The sequence below is a fragment of the Labeo rohita genome, chromosome 20 (genome assembly GCF_022985175.1).
Source record: "Labeo rohita strain BAU-BD-2019 chromosome 20, IGBB_LRoh.1.0, whole genome shotgun sequence".
Classification (NCBI taxonomy): Eukaryota; Metazoa; Chordata; class Actinopteri; order Cypriniformes; family Cyprinidae; genus Labeo; species Labeo rohita.
In genome coordinates this window covers 3735167-3749367 of record NC_066888.1, presented here as the reverse complement: position 1 = coordinate 3749367, position 14201 = coordinate 3735167, and the positions used below count along the sequence as shown (strand labels likewise).

General features: G+C 36.2%; 1 protein-coding gene across 4 annotated transcripts in view; it reads right to left on the bottom strand.

Annotated features, from left to right (window-relative positions):
- arid1b (AT rich interactive domain 1B (SWI1-like)) overlaps positions 1-14201 on the bottom strand; it is a 95456-nt gene that overhangs the window by 56242 nt on the left and 25013 nt on the right. For all 4 annotated transcript variants that reach the window (XM_051138787.1, XM_051138788.1, XM_051138789.1 and 1 more), the window contains exon 4: positions 8656-8754. In XM_051138787.1, the coding sequence (XP_050994744.1) occupies positions 8656-8754 (99 nt within the window). The remainder of the gene's footprint in view (positions 1-8655; positions 8755-14201) is intronic.

Genomic DNA, 14201 nt, shown 5'->3' with positions numbered 1-14201 from the left:
AATGGGGTCTAATTACGTCTGCAAGGTCCAGCGCATGTTTATTTGATTCGTCTTTTAAAGGAAGTGCTTGATTAAATAAATAGAGGCCAGGAAGCGCATTTCAAATTCTCTTTAATGGAAGATGATGAAAAAGCCCACGGCTCGAGGCAGAGTGCGCAAAACCCACCACGAGAGAAACGCAGGCCATCAATCTCGCTCTCGCTCATACGCATTTCACCTCTTAATGTTTTCCCCAACTGCAACGCATTGAAGATCTGAACGCGAGCACAGAGAGAGACTTTGAAAGCGGCAGGTAAAAAGGGATAAACTGTACAGAGATTCCCGCCAGCCCATAATACCCAAGGCACGTAAAAGAGGTTTAAAAAATAAAGCAGAACACCAAAGCAATATTTGTTCAGAAAGATGACACAGGGGGAGACATGAATAAAATGTGTGTGAGAGTGTGTGCAAGCGGCTCCGCTGCTGAGACAAAGCCATTTACGATTACAGCAACGCAAGGGCTGCCAAAGAAACAGCGTTTTACCCTTCACAGAGGTGAGCGTTGAGCAAACTGCAGGTGACAGAAGCTTTGATACACAGATAAACAGCACTGAGGTTGTTCTTATAACCTCCCTCTCTCTCTCCAACACAAAAGATAAGCCAGCTGTGATGAGCTCTTACAGACGTGTAATCCTCCTCTCATCGACACATCTTGGCAGCTGACACACTTCATCATACTAACAGAGAAGGGTTGTGCGTAGATGGCCATGTGTTCAAAAGTGCATAGACACACAGACCTTGTATCAGTGTTTCCTTTATACCAATATTCACAAAGAATAGCTATATCAACAGAATTTATAGGTGAAGCTACTTATTTTATTTATTTAGCAGATGTTTTTATCCAAAGGGACTTAAAAATGATGATTTTTTAAATAACATTCAAATCTAATCAATTATATTTATACAGATCTTTTCACAGTGGACAGTTTCAAAGCAACTTCACAGAAAAATACTGTAATGCTGTAATGTTGTAAATTACCATTTAGAGGGTTAGTTAAAATAAAATTATGCCATAGTGTATTTGTCCGTAAAATTCATTGCAAACCATAGTCACTTAGACTTGCATTACACTGTAAAAAAAAAAAAAAAAAAAAAAAAAAAAAAAACGAAAAAACACTATTTGTTGAGTCAACTTAAAATTATTTGTAACCCTGCTGCCTTAAAATTTTATGTTCAGTCAACTCAAATAAGTTTAGTTCATTTGAAATGTTAAGTTGTACTAAGTGATATTTGAGTTGACTTAACAAAAAATTTGGTTTGTTAAACTTAAAAGCTGGGTAAGTTACCCAGCTGGCTTATAAATTTAAGTTGAATCAACTTAGATATCTAAGTTGTTAGTACAACTTAACATTTCAAGTTGACTAAACTTTTTTGAGTTGACTGAACTTAATTTTATTTTATTTATGGGGCTTTTTTCCTTTATTTTACAGGATAATTGAGCAGACAGGAAAACATTGGGTGAAGGGGGGGGGGGACAGCAAACAACCTCGAGATGGCAATCAAACTCGGGTCGCCGGCAGCACAGCTGCGCTATATTTCGGAACGCTAACCACTGGGCTATCGGTGCCAACTGAACTTAAAATTTTAAGGCAGCCGGGTAACAAATTATTTTAAGTTGACTCAGCAAATTGTTTTTTACAGTGAGTGATATAAATGAAAAGAATAACAATATCAAGTTATAAATACTAAATAATTCAGTATTTTAAAATTATATTATACATTAATATTACAAATTTTATTATGAAAAATATTAAAATATTAAAATGAAAGTATAATGATCCTTTAGATATTGTGTCTCAAAACAGGAATAAAACAAAATCATAAAACTGGTTGTATTTTTAACTTTCAGGCTTCTTCTCACCCAACAGCATGGAATAAATATTAAAAAGAACTGCTGACTAACTGTCTTCTACAGAACACAAAACATACTTTGCATATTTTGAAGAATGTTGATAACTAACTAGTTTTATCATCATTGAAAAAAACTGACACATTTCTCAAAATATCGTCTTTTGTGTTTGACAAACAAAAGAAGGTCAGACAGGTTTGGAACAACATGAAGGTGAGCAAATGATGACAGAATTTTCATTTTTGCATAATAATATCAACTGAAGACTATGCAAATTATTAGAACTATGATTAAAAGTATATTTTATCATTTATTCTTTCTGTATTATTTTTCAGCTATTTTTGCAGTTTACTTGAACTCCTGATGCTGTTTGTTAAAATTTCAAGCGCAGTAAGATTCATTTGTGCCTTTTTGCTTTCTTTGTTCTTTATTAATTCAATGCTTGAAAAATCAACAATTTGCTAGAAATTACTCTTAACTGTTAAAATGACAAAGTGTGATAAAAATCTCTCTGTCTCCCTCTCTCTTTTATAAATTCTTTAGAAGTAGAAAACTGTGCTATGCTTTCAATGTATGGGATTTCTCGACTTCCAGTCTAAAAATTTTTATCAGACACAATATCAAGGATGGCAAATCAATCTGACAGGACAGGATGTGAAGTAAACAGTTACAAAGACACCTTTGATGACCGAAAGAGTGAGAAAGACTGAGAAGTTGCCGTAAATCCAGACACAAAACCCCACAGAGAAGAAAAATGACAGCTTACAGACACATCTGAAAGGTCGAACCATCAAGAGCTTCTACCGGCACAGAAGCACCCAAACAAGGTCAGCTCATCAGCAGGGGTCTGTGTTGCCATAAAAAACCAACAAAGCGGATGAAGTTCACCACTAGGAACTTGAGCGGGGTCTTCATAAAGCTCTCAGAAAGCGACAGACAGCAGGGCAGTTAACACTTTGAAGGACAAACGCATTCAGACAGCGAAATTGGATGATCTCTCCCGGAAAGAGTCAATTGCTGCATTTACACTGCAAGGTCTAATGCACAGAGCCCATGTTTTGACACATTTCTCTGGTCTTTAATACTCCAATTACATGAAGGCATATCTAATTGTGTTTCTTAGGGTTGTCCTGAGTGTTTAGATCTAGGTCAGACTAACAGATATCAGATATTGGATTTGTAAGCCATATTTGAAAGTCATAGCCCACAGGGGGTTCAGTGCTAAAGCCTCCTTGTGTCCCAAGGTTTGATATATCAACCACGTATGCAGTATCCCATGAAAACAGAAAACAAAGAAGAAAACCACAGCTACGTCATGTACAAATGATTCAGGAGTATCTGGACGTGTTTACCCCAGCAGCAGTGCCGCAATGCGATACAGCCATCACAATTAATATCATCAAAGAGACAACTCTCACAGCCACTCACGACTCGTGTGACGTTGCACAGTGAGTGAAAAGGTTAAGATCAGCAGATGATTGTGTATAAATTTGGCATGATGTTCTGCATTATATGACAATGAGTTCTCCTTCTCGAATTTAATTGGTCGTCTGGTGAACCAAGAGTGCTGATATTTAGTACAACAGACTTTTTTTACCGTTTGTATCGTTCCACTTGTCTGTGTTTGCAGCATTCTAGATAAGCTGTCAGTCTGTGGGTTAGTGGTTAGTGCAAGCAACATTGATATTCGAGTGAGTCACTGAATTATTCACTCAACCAGTTTGTTCAAAAACTCTGATTTAAGACCAAAATAAGTGACTGCCTTCATGACTGAGTCACTGAACTATTCACTCAACTTATTCATTCTAAAATGCTGATTTATTCAGGAACAAACTACATCTGCAGTTGATTCGGTTTCTAACTATTTTAATTTAGGTAAATTGCATCTAAAATGTGTGTTACTTAGTATTATCTTCCTGTTTATTAATATTGTAAAAACAATAATCTAGGGCTGTCAAACGATTAATCGCAATAATCACATACATAATAAACTAATATGTGTGTGTGTACTGTGTGTAATTATTATGTATATATAAATACACACAAATTAATGTATATATTTAAGAGAAATATGTTATGTATTAAATATTTTTATTTATATATGTAATATAAATTATATAAAAATTATAATAAATACATTGTTGTCCACATGAAATTCTTAGCAATGCATATTACTAATCAAAAATTACGTTTTGATATATTTACGGTAGGAAATTTACAAAATATCTTAATTAAAAAAGGGCTTTACTTAATATCCTAATGATTTTTGGCATAAAAGAAAAATTTATTATTTTGTCCCATACAATGTATTTTTTGTTATTGCTAAAAATATACCCATGCTACTTAAGAAGGTTTTGTGGTCCAGGGTCACATATACTGCACAAACTACATGGTACAACAACATCTTAAATGTTTTTAGAGTGCTGAATGTAGCACACATTTTCAAGGCTTCTTCCCATTTCAAAAGGTACTTTATATGAGATGTCAGGAGCTCTAGATCTCCAAGGGCAAATGTAGCCACGTTGAAGGCCACATCAACTTCCACTATCATACCTTACTTCAAAAATGTTTACTTCAAAAATAATTTTCAAGGACTTTTTGCAGTCAGGAAGCATGACAGCGGATTATGCCATGCAAAGCTTGCACTGTTTTTGGTGCCAGCAAGGTGGATTACTTCATGCTTTCATAAATAACGAGACAATGAGCCAAATGTGTTTAAAAATCACGTCAGATTTTATGGGGATTCCACAATTAGGAGCACAACCAGGTGGAGAAGACCAAAGCCCATCACACCGATCCTGCTTCTATTTTCAATTTCATTGTAGGAATAATTTTGTGAAACATCAGTTCATATTTATGGGCTGTTTGTAATTGGGCCACAGTAACACCATCACCAGCCCTAGTTCTTCAGAGGCAAACAACAGAACTGAGTTTAGCCATTTGCGTTCTTCCTTTGTTATGTCAAACAGTTTTTAAAGGATTAGTTCACTTCCAGAATGAAAAATTCCAGATAAAATGTCATCAAAGATGTTCATGTCTTTCTTTCTTCAGTCGAAAAGAAATTAAGATTTTTGAAGAAAACATTCCAGGATTTTTCTCCATATAGTGGACTTCAATGGTGGGCAATGGGTTGAAGGTCCAAACTGCAATTTCAGTGCAGCTTCAAAGGGTTCTATACGATTCCAGCTGAGTAGTAAGGGTGTTATCTAGCACTTACCTAGCATCTCGCACTAACTCGACCTCACATGTGATGTAGGCGGAAGTACCTACCCAGTGTTTACAAAGTGAACATGCAAAGAAAGTCAAACGCCCTTTAGGAAAAAAAGCCTTTTCGAACCAGAGTACACAGATGAAGAACTAGCCACACGTGACTTTTCCAACGTGATTACGCAATGCAAGAAGATACACATGCGGATCACAGAGCTAGTGCAAGATGAGCATTTGTGGTTATAAAGTATATAAATTTTATTTTTTTTTAGAAAATGACTGATCGTCTCATTAGATTAGACAGTTTTTCCTCAGCTGGAATCATGAAAAGCCCTTTGAAGCTGCAATTTAGCCCTTCAATTCATTGGCCACCACTGAAAAAAAACTCCATCTTATTTTCTCCTACAACTTGAGAGGAGGACATCGCTGTACCTTTTTGCACTTTTGCACTTGCACTTTCTTAGTCTTTGCACATCCACTGTGCAAACACTGGGTCTTTAGTTCCGCCTATGTTCCGTGTGACCTTTCGGCGTGATTCAGTAGTACATAGCATTGTGAACATGCATCCCAGACCTTGTGCTACACAAGCTTTTGTGCTTAAAAAGTATAAAAAATTTATTTTTAGAAAAAAAATACAGATCGTTTCGCTAGATAAGACCCTTCTTCCTCGGCTGGGATCATTTAGAGCCCTTTGAAACTGTATTTAAACTACATTTTAAAAGTTCAAATTCGGGGCACCAATAAAGTCCATTTTATGGAGAAAAATCCTGAAATGTTTTCCTCAAAAACCATAATTTCTTCACGACTGAAGACAGAAAGATATGAACATCTTGGATGACAAGGGGGTGAGTACATCTCTGGATTTCCTTTAATTTCTTTTCAACTGAAGAAAGAAAGACAAACACCTTGGAGTAAATTATCAGAAAATTTTAGTTCTGGAAGTGAACTACTCCTTTGAGGACAAAAAAAAATAGGTTCTCTGAAGTCTTAGGTCACATTTTCAACCCATGTTTTCTGAATGTTTATCCACTAGATTTTTTTTACTTTATTTCAGGCTACATGAATATCTGTTTATCTTTTCTTCCACTGATCTAGTGTATAACTTTACTGTGTGAGAGACGCTTTGAGATAATTATCCAAACCACACACACACAGCGCAGACTGGCCATTCATTCTGCTGTTATTCTCTTTGTCCTTGGCTGAGAGTTCACTGGGCCATTGTGTCAGACACATCTAAAAATAGGTCTGCCGGCATGATACCAGCAGCCGCCTGGGGCTTTTAAACAACATTACCTCAGTCATCAAACCCCTGCGGGAAACCCATCATGACAGCACCAGAGACTGCAGTTCCACTTGTTTAAATACCCATGCAGCGTCTTCTGACTCTCTGCTCACTGGAAACACTAAGAGCTTTGAGAGGGCAGCAGGGCTGAATGACTATTTTTAGGAAATGGATGGTAACTGGAATTCCTTTAGCAATATGGAAATCCTCATAAATCATTTGAGCCTTGAGAATAAGTTCACGGATCAGTGAAGAAAGGACAATATCACACTGTAAGGAATAGTTTACCAAAAAGAATTTTGTTACCCTCATGCTGTTCCCAACCCATATGACCTCATTCTTCCATGGAATAGAACTCAAACGGTTCCTACTTGTCAAGTGACATATTCCATATTGCCCAACGTCAATGACGTGCGACTGGTTACTGTGCATTTTGTAACATAATCACAGTGCAGCAGGTTCTATATGCAAAACTGACTTTTATAGTTTTATGGTGCTTTTTTGTTCATTTTGGAACAGCTGTTGGCCAGTAAATGTGTTCACTGTATAAAAAGAAGCAACATGAACATTCTGTTTAACAGCTCTTTTCATGTTCTAAGGACAAAAAATCTTGGTTTGGAAAGTCTAGATTTAGAATGGTGAGAGGGAGAATTAATTATGACAGAACTTTTTGGGTTTGGGGACTTCTTGGGTGAACTATTTGTTTAATAGAAAGTAAAAAGTTGCTAAAAATAAAGTTAAAAATTCATGAACTTAAAAGAGAAGTCCACTTCCAGAACAACAACTTACAGATAATGTACTCACCCCCTTGTCATCCAAGATGTTCATGTCTCTCTTTATTCAGTCGTAAAGAAATAGTTTTTTGAGGAAAACATTTCAGGATTTTTTTCTCCATATAATGGACTGATATGGTGCCATGATTTTAAACTTTCAAAATGCAGTTTAAATGCAGCTTCAAACAATCCTCAATGCGGTTGTAAACAATCCCAGCCGAGGAAGAAGGGTCTTATCTAGCGTAACGATCGGTTATTTTAATAAAAATAATACAATTTATATACTTTTTAATGTCAAATGCTTGTCTTGCCTTGCTCTTCCCGACCTATGTTTTTTTCCGGTTCATGACAGAAACTCCCATCTCATGTTCTCCCTCAACTTCAAAATCATCCTATATCACTGTTTTGCCTTTTTTGTTAAGGGTGTTTGATCATCTTTGCATGTTCACTTTGCAAAGACTTCTGCAGCGATGTAGGATGATTTTAAAATGATTTTTGAAGTTGAGGGAGAAAATACAATCAAAGTTTTTCAACATACCCTAACTGTCTTGAGCCAGAATACACAGAGTTCAGAGAGAGTAAGACAAGATGAGCGTTTGAGATTAAAAAGTATTTAAATTGTATTTTTTTTGTAAAAATAACCAATTGTTTCGCTAGATAAGACCCTTCTTCCTCGGCTGGGATCATTTACAACCATATTTGGGATCGTTTGAAGCCGCATTTAAACTGCATTTTGGAAGTTCAAACTCGCGGCACCACAGCAGTCCAAAATCCTGAAATGTTTTCCTCAAAAAACACAATTTCTTTACAACTGAAGAAAGAAAGACATGAACATCTTGGATGTCAAGGGGGTGAGTACATTATCTGTAAACTGTTGTTCTGGAAGTGGATTTCTCCATAAAAATTAATCAACAAAGAAATTAATCAACAAAAAATTAAAAAATTGTAAAATTTATTAACTGCCAGTTGATAATCCAGTGAAAAAGAGTTTGGTTGGAGATGTGGCCTTTGATGTCAACAAATGCTTTCTCCTCCTTTTTAAAAGATGCTAAGCCTATTTATTTTTCTATTACAACTGTACGTTTCATTCTGTTATTTCCATTTAACATTGTTTTGCCCCATTGTCCAGGGCTCCATCAGAACAGACCTGCGACCCATTTTTGGTTATGACCCACCAGTTGAGAACAGCCGGTGCAGACAATTTGGTTGCAACAGAGCGCGAAAGAGGTTTCTCGAAAAGTATCCAATTCTGATAAACAGTCACAACCAGAGCCCCTGAAAAAATGAAGCTCTGAGAAGGCAAACAACAGAGCAACTCACAACCAGAAGTCTTTGTATGTGCAAAAAGGGCATTTTCTCCACACGTTCCAGGTTGTGTGTGATCTCTCTTAAACTACTACATACACTTGGGAAATATATGTAGCGAACTCTTAATAATATTTGAAAAACAACTAAGTTAGACCATCTTTAAAATCTCAGACTAATTTTGGACTGTAATGTCTCACCGGGAGGCTGGACGGGCGGTCCTGCTGAGTAAGACCCATGTCATCGTGGTTTGGTTTCCCAGACTGGCCCCTGCTACCATATCCCTCCTGCAGAGTCTCCTATAGAGAAAAGAGAGAAAGACTGATGAAAAACAAAAATCGTGCAGCCATTGAAGAGCTCAAACCGCCCAGATAGTTGTGTCATAGTACTGTACATTAGCAGGCTTTGATTCACACAGAATAAGGTAATTAGACACTTGCAGACAGAATGATGACACCAGCCCATAATTTCGCTTCATCCACAGGCCTGTGATTCACACAAGCAGAACGGCTGTTCACACAGAAATGCTGAGGCATGTCTAACGGCTGAAACGCAGACTGTGCACTGATATCAACCGTAAAAGTATGCAATCCGCGTAAGGGGATCAAAAATGCATTAATGCAATAGTTTACTCGAAAATTATTCATCGGCCCTTATGTCAATCCAAACAGGTATGAGATGAGACTAAATGTCCAAATGAGACGAGACTAAATGTCCAAATAACTAGATAACAGTTCTAAGAGACGTGATACTACCAAACTGCAAGAAAGGTTTTAGAAAAATACAGTAAAAACAGTAATATTGTGAAATATTATTAGAATTTAAAACACCTATTTTAATTTTAAAACATCTAGAAAATTTAGTGCAGTCTTTAGTGTCATATGATCCTTCAGAAATCATTCTGTTAAACTGATTTGGCGCTCAATAAACATTACTAACGTTGAAAAAGTACTGCTTAATATTTTTGTGGAAACCATTTTTTTTTAGGATTCTAGGATTAACATAAAGTTCAATTATAACAGCATTTATTTGAAACAGAAATTTTTGTAACATTATAAATGTCATTGTAAGGGGTTTATCCACTCAGGCTACATGAACATTTGTGTTTCTTTGTATTTTTCTTTCACAGATCTGGAGCCAATTAATAAATACTTTACTGCAAACACTTTCAAGGTAAATTTTGAACAATTTATTGCATTATTGTTGAATAAAAGCATTATTTGTCACTGTACCTTCGAATGGTAGTGTATCACGGTTTTACAAAAATATAAAGAAGCAAGCTGTTGTTAACATTGATAATAAAAATAAATATTTCTTTGAGTACCAAATCAATGTATTAGAAAATAACTAGTACTGGAAATTCAGCGTTGACATCATAGAAATAATATTAAAAGGTTAAAATATATTCACATATAAAAACTTATTTTAAATTGTAATAATTTTTTATTACTGTTTTACAATATTACTGATTTTCAAATAAATTAAGCCTAAGTGAGCATAAGAAGCTTCTTTATAAAAAAAAATAAATAAATACAATTTCTTAATTATTCAAATTGTCTTTATTTATATATTTATCTATGTTAGCCAATTATTTTACCTAGCTGAAAGTTGACAAGCAGAATTCACAACTACATGTCAAGAATAAAATAAAAGTCTGTGTTCCACAGAAGAGGAAGAAAAACTATCCCTTTAAAGTCTGCAGCAATCTGGGCCCAAAATCCCAATAACACTGTGGGTATCAAGCCAAAAGAAAATTAATTACAGCATCTTTTCAGTAAAAGTGGATACTTGACTTCCCTCAGCAAATACACTTCAGAAGAAAACGAGTTTGAAATTGTGCCAACTAAGGTCGCCCTGCCCACAATTCACTCACGTATACAAACATCACCCAGAACTCCCTCACCGCTCACTCCATTCAACAGTGGGAAAAAACACTGGGCAAAAAAAAGAAAAAAAAGAAGGGGGGCATTCCCGAGCCAGACGGAGCCGTATGTGTATGTGTGTGTGGTGTGTGTGTGTGTGCGTATTGACTCTGGGTCATGGCCAGGCCACACACACAGACGGCTGTTTACAGTTGGGCCATTACATCACCACTCAGGCATGTGCTGATTCAGAACCGTAACAGCTGCTCCACTGCGATAACGGACAGCGAGACCTCCGAGATTCACAGCGTCACAGGAAAACTATGTGATACCTCCCGTGTGACACATGCTTTTCCTCTCAAATACTCAAAATTCACTTTCACTATGCCTTTTAGCACTGTCACAATAACAACATCACAGCAGATGATACAAATGTTGGAAAATTTTACTACACTTGATATATGGATTTCAGTACCACTGCAAAAATATCTATTAAACACACTCCTAAATATTATTAAGTATATTATTAATTAATAATTAAGATTTACATGTAACCTTCGTCTGTATGAAATTCTAAATACAGGTGCAAAAACAAGGGCACAAAATGTTATAAAATTTGCCTGTTTAACCACACGTCAAAAACATGTGCATCATGGACAGCAGACTGCGTTCTCACCTGCCAATAATCCAAGATTTTAAAACTTTAACCATTCACAATTTAAAAAAAAAAAAAGAGCATTTATATATAATTATAATTTGTATATCACTGCATGTCATTCACAGAGTCCATTAAAGTCACAATGAAATAGCAGATATTTTCGTATTTTGACATGCATCTGAGTGCAATGTATTATCAAAAAAGACTTGGTTCTATGCATCAGTTGTTGATTATTTTTTGAGATTTGGGCGTTGCATTCAAAAATTAATATAATCTTGCAGTCAATTGTGTAGAGGCGGGATTTAAGCCAACTAAATGACTGGAGAATCCCAGCATATGTCACTGGAGAAAAGACTGAGCTATGACATTCTGATTAATCACAAATAAATGACAAATTTTAAATGAAACATGTACATGGATGAAATGTTCACAATAAGATCTATAATATGAGTTTACAAAATAGTCAGTTAACATATTAAAGGGGTCTTCGGATGCCCATTTTCCGCAAGTTGATATGATTCTTTAGGGTCTTAATGAAAAGTCTATAACATGCTTTGGTTAAAATTTCTCAATGGGAGTGTAAAAAACACCTTTTTTTACCTTGCCAAAATCAGCTCTGCAAATATCATCTAATTCTGGTCGAGGTTGCTTTAAATGTTAATGAGTTCTGCTCGCCCCGCCCCTCTCTTCTCTCTGTGGAGTGACGAGCCTGTTTACTTTAGCCCCATTTAGCCCTGTTTAGCCACTAAACTTGCTAACTAGCACCCCTTATACTCACTTCTGCTGTAAGTGAAGCTGGATCACAAATGATTTGCACGAACATAGACGGATATATGTAGATCGGGAGGCGCATTCCATTCCCAAACAAACGTTATCCACTGCATCTTCAGGGGCTCAGATGTCAGGAGTAAATGACGACCACTATGTTCATTATTACATCTAGCAACACAAGACCTTAATCGCTCAGTTGGAGATGTTCTTGTCTAATTAACATCCCTGCTCTGGCATCGAAACAATGGAGGTCGGACTGTTACAGCTGATCTGAGGTAAGACGCTCATGTCAATCAACTATCGCGGGAGCGGCCTCTGTCGGTGTGATGCCAGTGTGACAGGCATCTGAGAATGGCTCGATTTGAAAAAGTGGATATTATTTTTACAGATTAATTAAAAACTACTGCATGGATTTTTATCATTATAGGGTAAATATGTACATACACTGCCAACACACATTAATGTTCAAACAACATGTAAAAGTGAACTTTGCATCCCATGACCCCTTTAATGACTGAATTTTTAGTAGGAGGATGCATTTGTTTAATAAAATAACATTTTAATTAGGTTGGGTTCTAATGTGAAATGTGCTTTTCCTAACAAAATATTTTCAGTTATGACAATATCCACAGTCAACTAAAAATAAGAAGAGTAAACAATCTTTATTAGTGTTTTCTCTATGTAGCTTTTGTGGATGATGGAAGATTCTCGCTCTCCTTTTATTTTATTTTTTTCTGTTTATGGATGTTTGATAGGCTTACAAAATAAAAAAAACATAAAACACATCAATGGAGTAGCTCCAATTGCCTCAGGAAGGAGTTTTGAGGTCAATATGTTCTGATTTGAGTCAGAGCTTTCTGCTTCACTTCTTCATATAATTCATGTTTTCTCTAAAGCGAGGGTCTGTGTTGAACGAGACATGTTTACACTGGGTGTGTCTAGATGAAAACGTCGCTGTAAGAAGACAAACGCATCTGAGACTCGTAAAAACACAACATGTCCATGAAAACATCAAATCCATCTCTTAATGGTTTTTGAGTCCCTTGTGGCACGACGGTTTCAGCACAATGATTAACGGATCGTTCTTTGAGCTACAGATAAAACGAAAAACATCCCTTCAGTGTGATTAATGCCCTATTGTAATGGCTTGTCTGAAATTGCATCATCCCTGCACAGTTTTGATGTTTAGTCTGCGCGTGAGGGACATATTGTCTCTTTAAAAACAACATAAAACAAAAATTGACAGTATTTACTTTGTTAATAAACCTTTCAGGTCTTACTGTGAGGGATTCATCAGTGTATGTTATTGTAAAGAAAAAAAGTTAATTTTCATAATCTTTCATTAAAACATAATAGCTTTCTATCTCCCAGAAATGGCTGTTTTGTTTTGTTTTTTCTGCTGATTGCCACCAAGGCCATGTGGGAAGAGAACAATAAAATTACCCAGTAATATCATAGGCAACTAACAGTGATCCTCTCAAATCCCAAATTGGTCTACAAGTAATTGTAAATGCTGTTTCCGTGTTGTCTTTAACTCAAACATGCGGGGAAATCTTGTGCTGAAACCAACCTGACTTTTTAATAAATGGTATGGTCAGCAGATGCTGTGAGACTGGGTCAGCTAGATCTACCTTTCCTGGCCAGCACATGGTGCTAATTGACGATATAAGCCAAGCCGGAGGAGAACATCAGGCTGGGGGTCACTAAGAGACCACTCTGTGAAACTCTAATGAAAGCCAGCGCTTTGATTTAACGGCTGATTTTAACCAGACTAAGGATGGTGACTCCAGGGATGATGAGGAGAGCTTGTTTAGCAGCTAACATTAAACAGCCTTCAGGCGATTCAGCGATGAACCATCATTTACAGAATAGAACGCTGCATCCTATTTCACATACATCGTAAGTAGTCTGCAAGATAAAAATGTGTGTGTCACAAATCACAGTATGTTGAAAAATGTATGCAAACCTGCCAGATGGTTTCTTTTTGAGTTGGCTTTTGAGTGAAAGGTGTTTACACACTAGAGGAAAGTCTAACTGAGTGTTTAACCACTAGAAAAGGCTAAAAGCTGGATCAGTTTGGGGACAAGTTGGAATACAGTGATTTCTGAAACCATGACTGGCATCGTCTGTATAAAATTCTCATTGCTTAACGGCACAGTTACACCAGTTGTTCTTACGCTCTTACTTAAGTCAGAACATGAGGTCCACGCTACAGGTCTCTGTACTTTATTTAGTCACATCATTTTTCTTACATTCTGAAAAATGCTGGGTTAAAAACTACACAGCGACGGGGTTGTTTTAATCTAACCTTCTGGGTAGTTTTATTTAACTCAACTATTGCTAATTACTATATTATTTGCTTAAAATAAACCCAAAATAGGTTGGAAATGAGCATTTATTAATATGTTCAATTTATTAATAAGGTGAATAAATAATTGAATAATAAACTTTATTT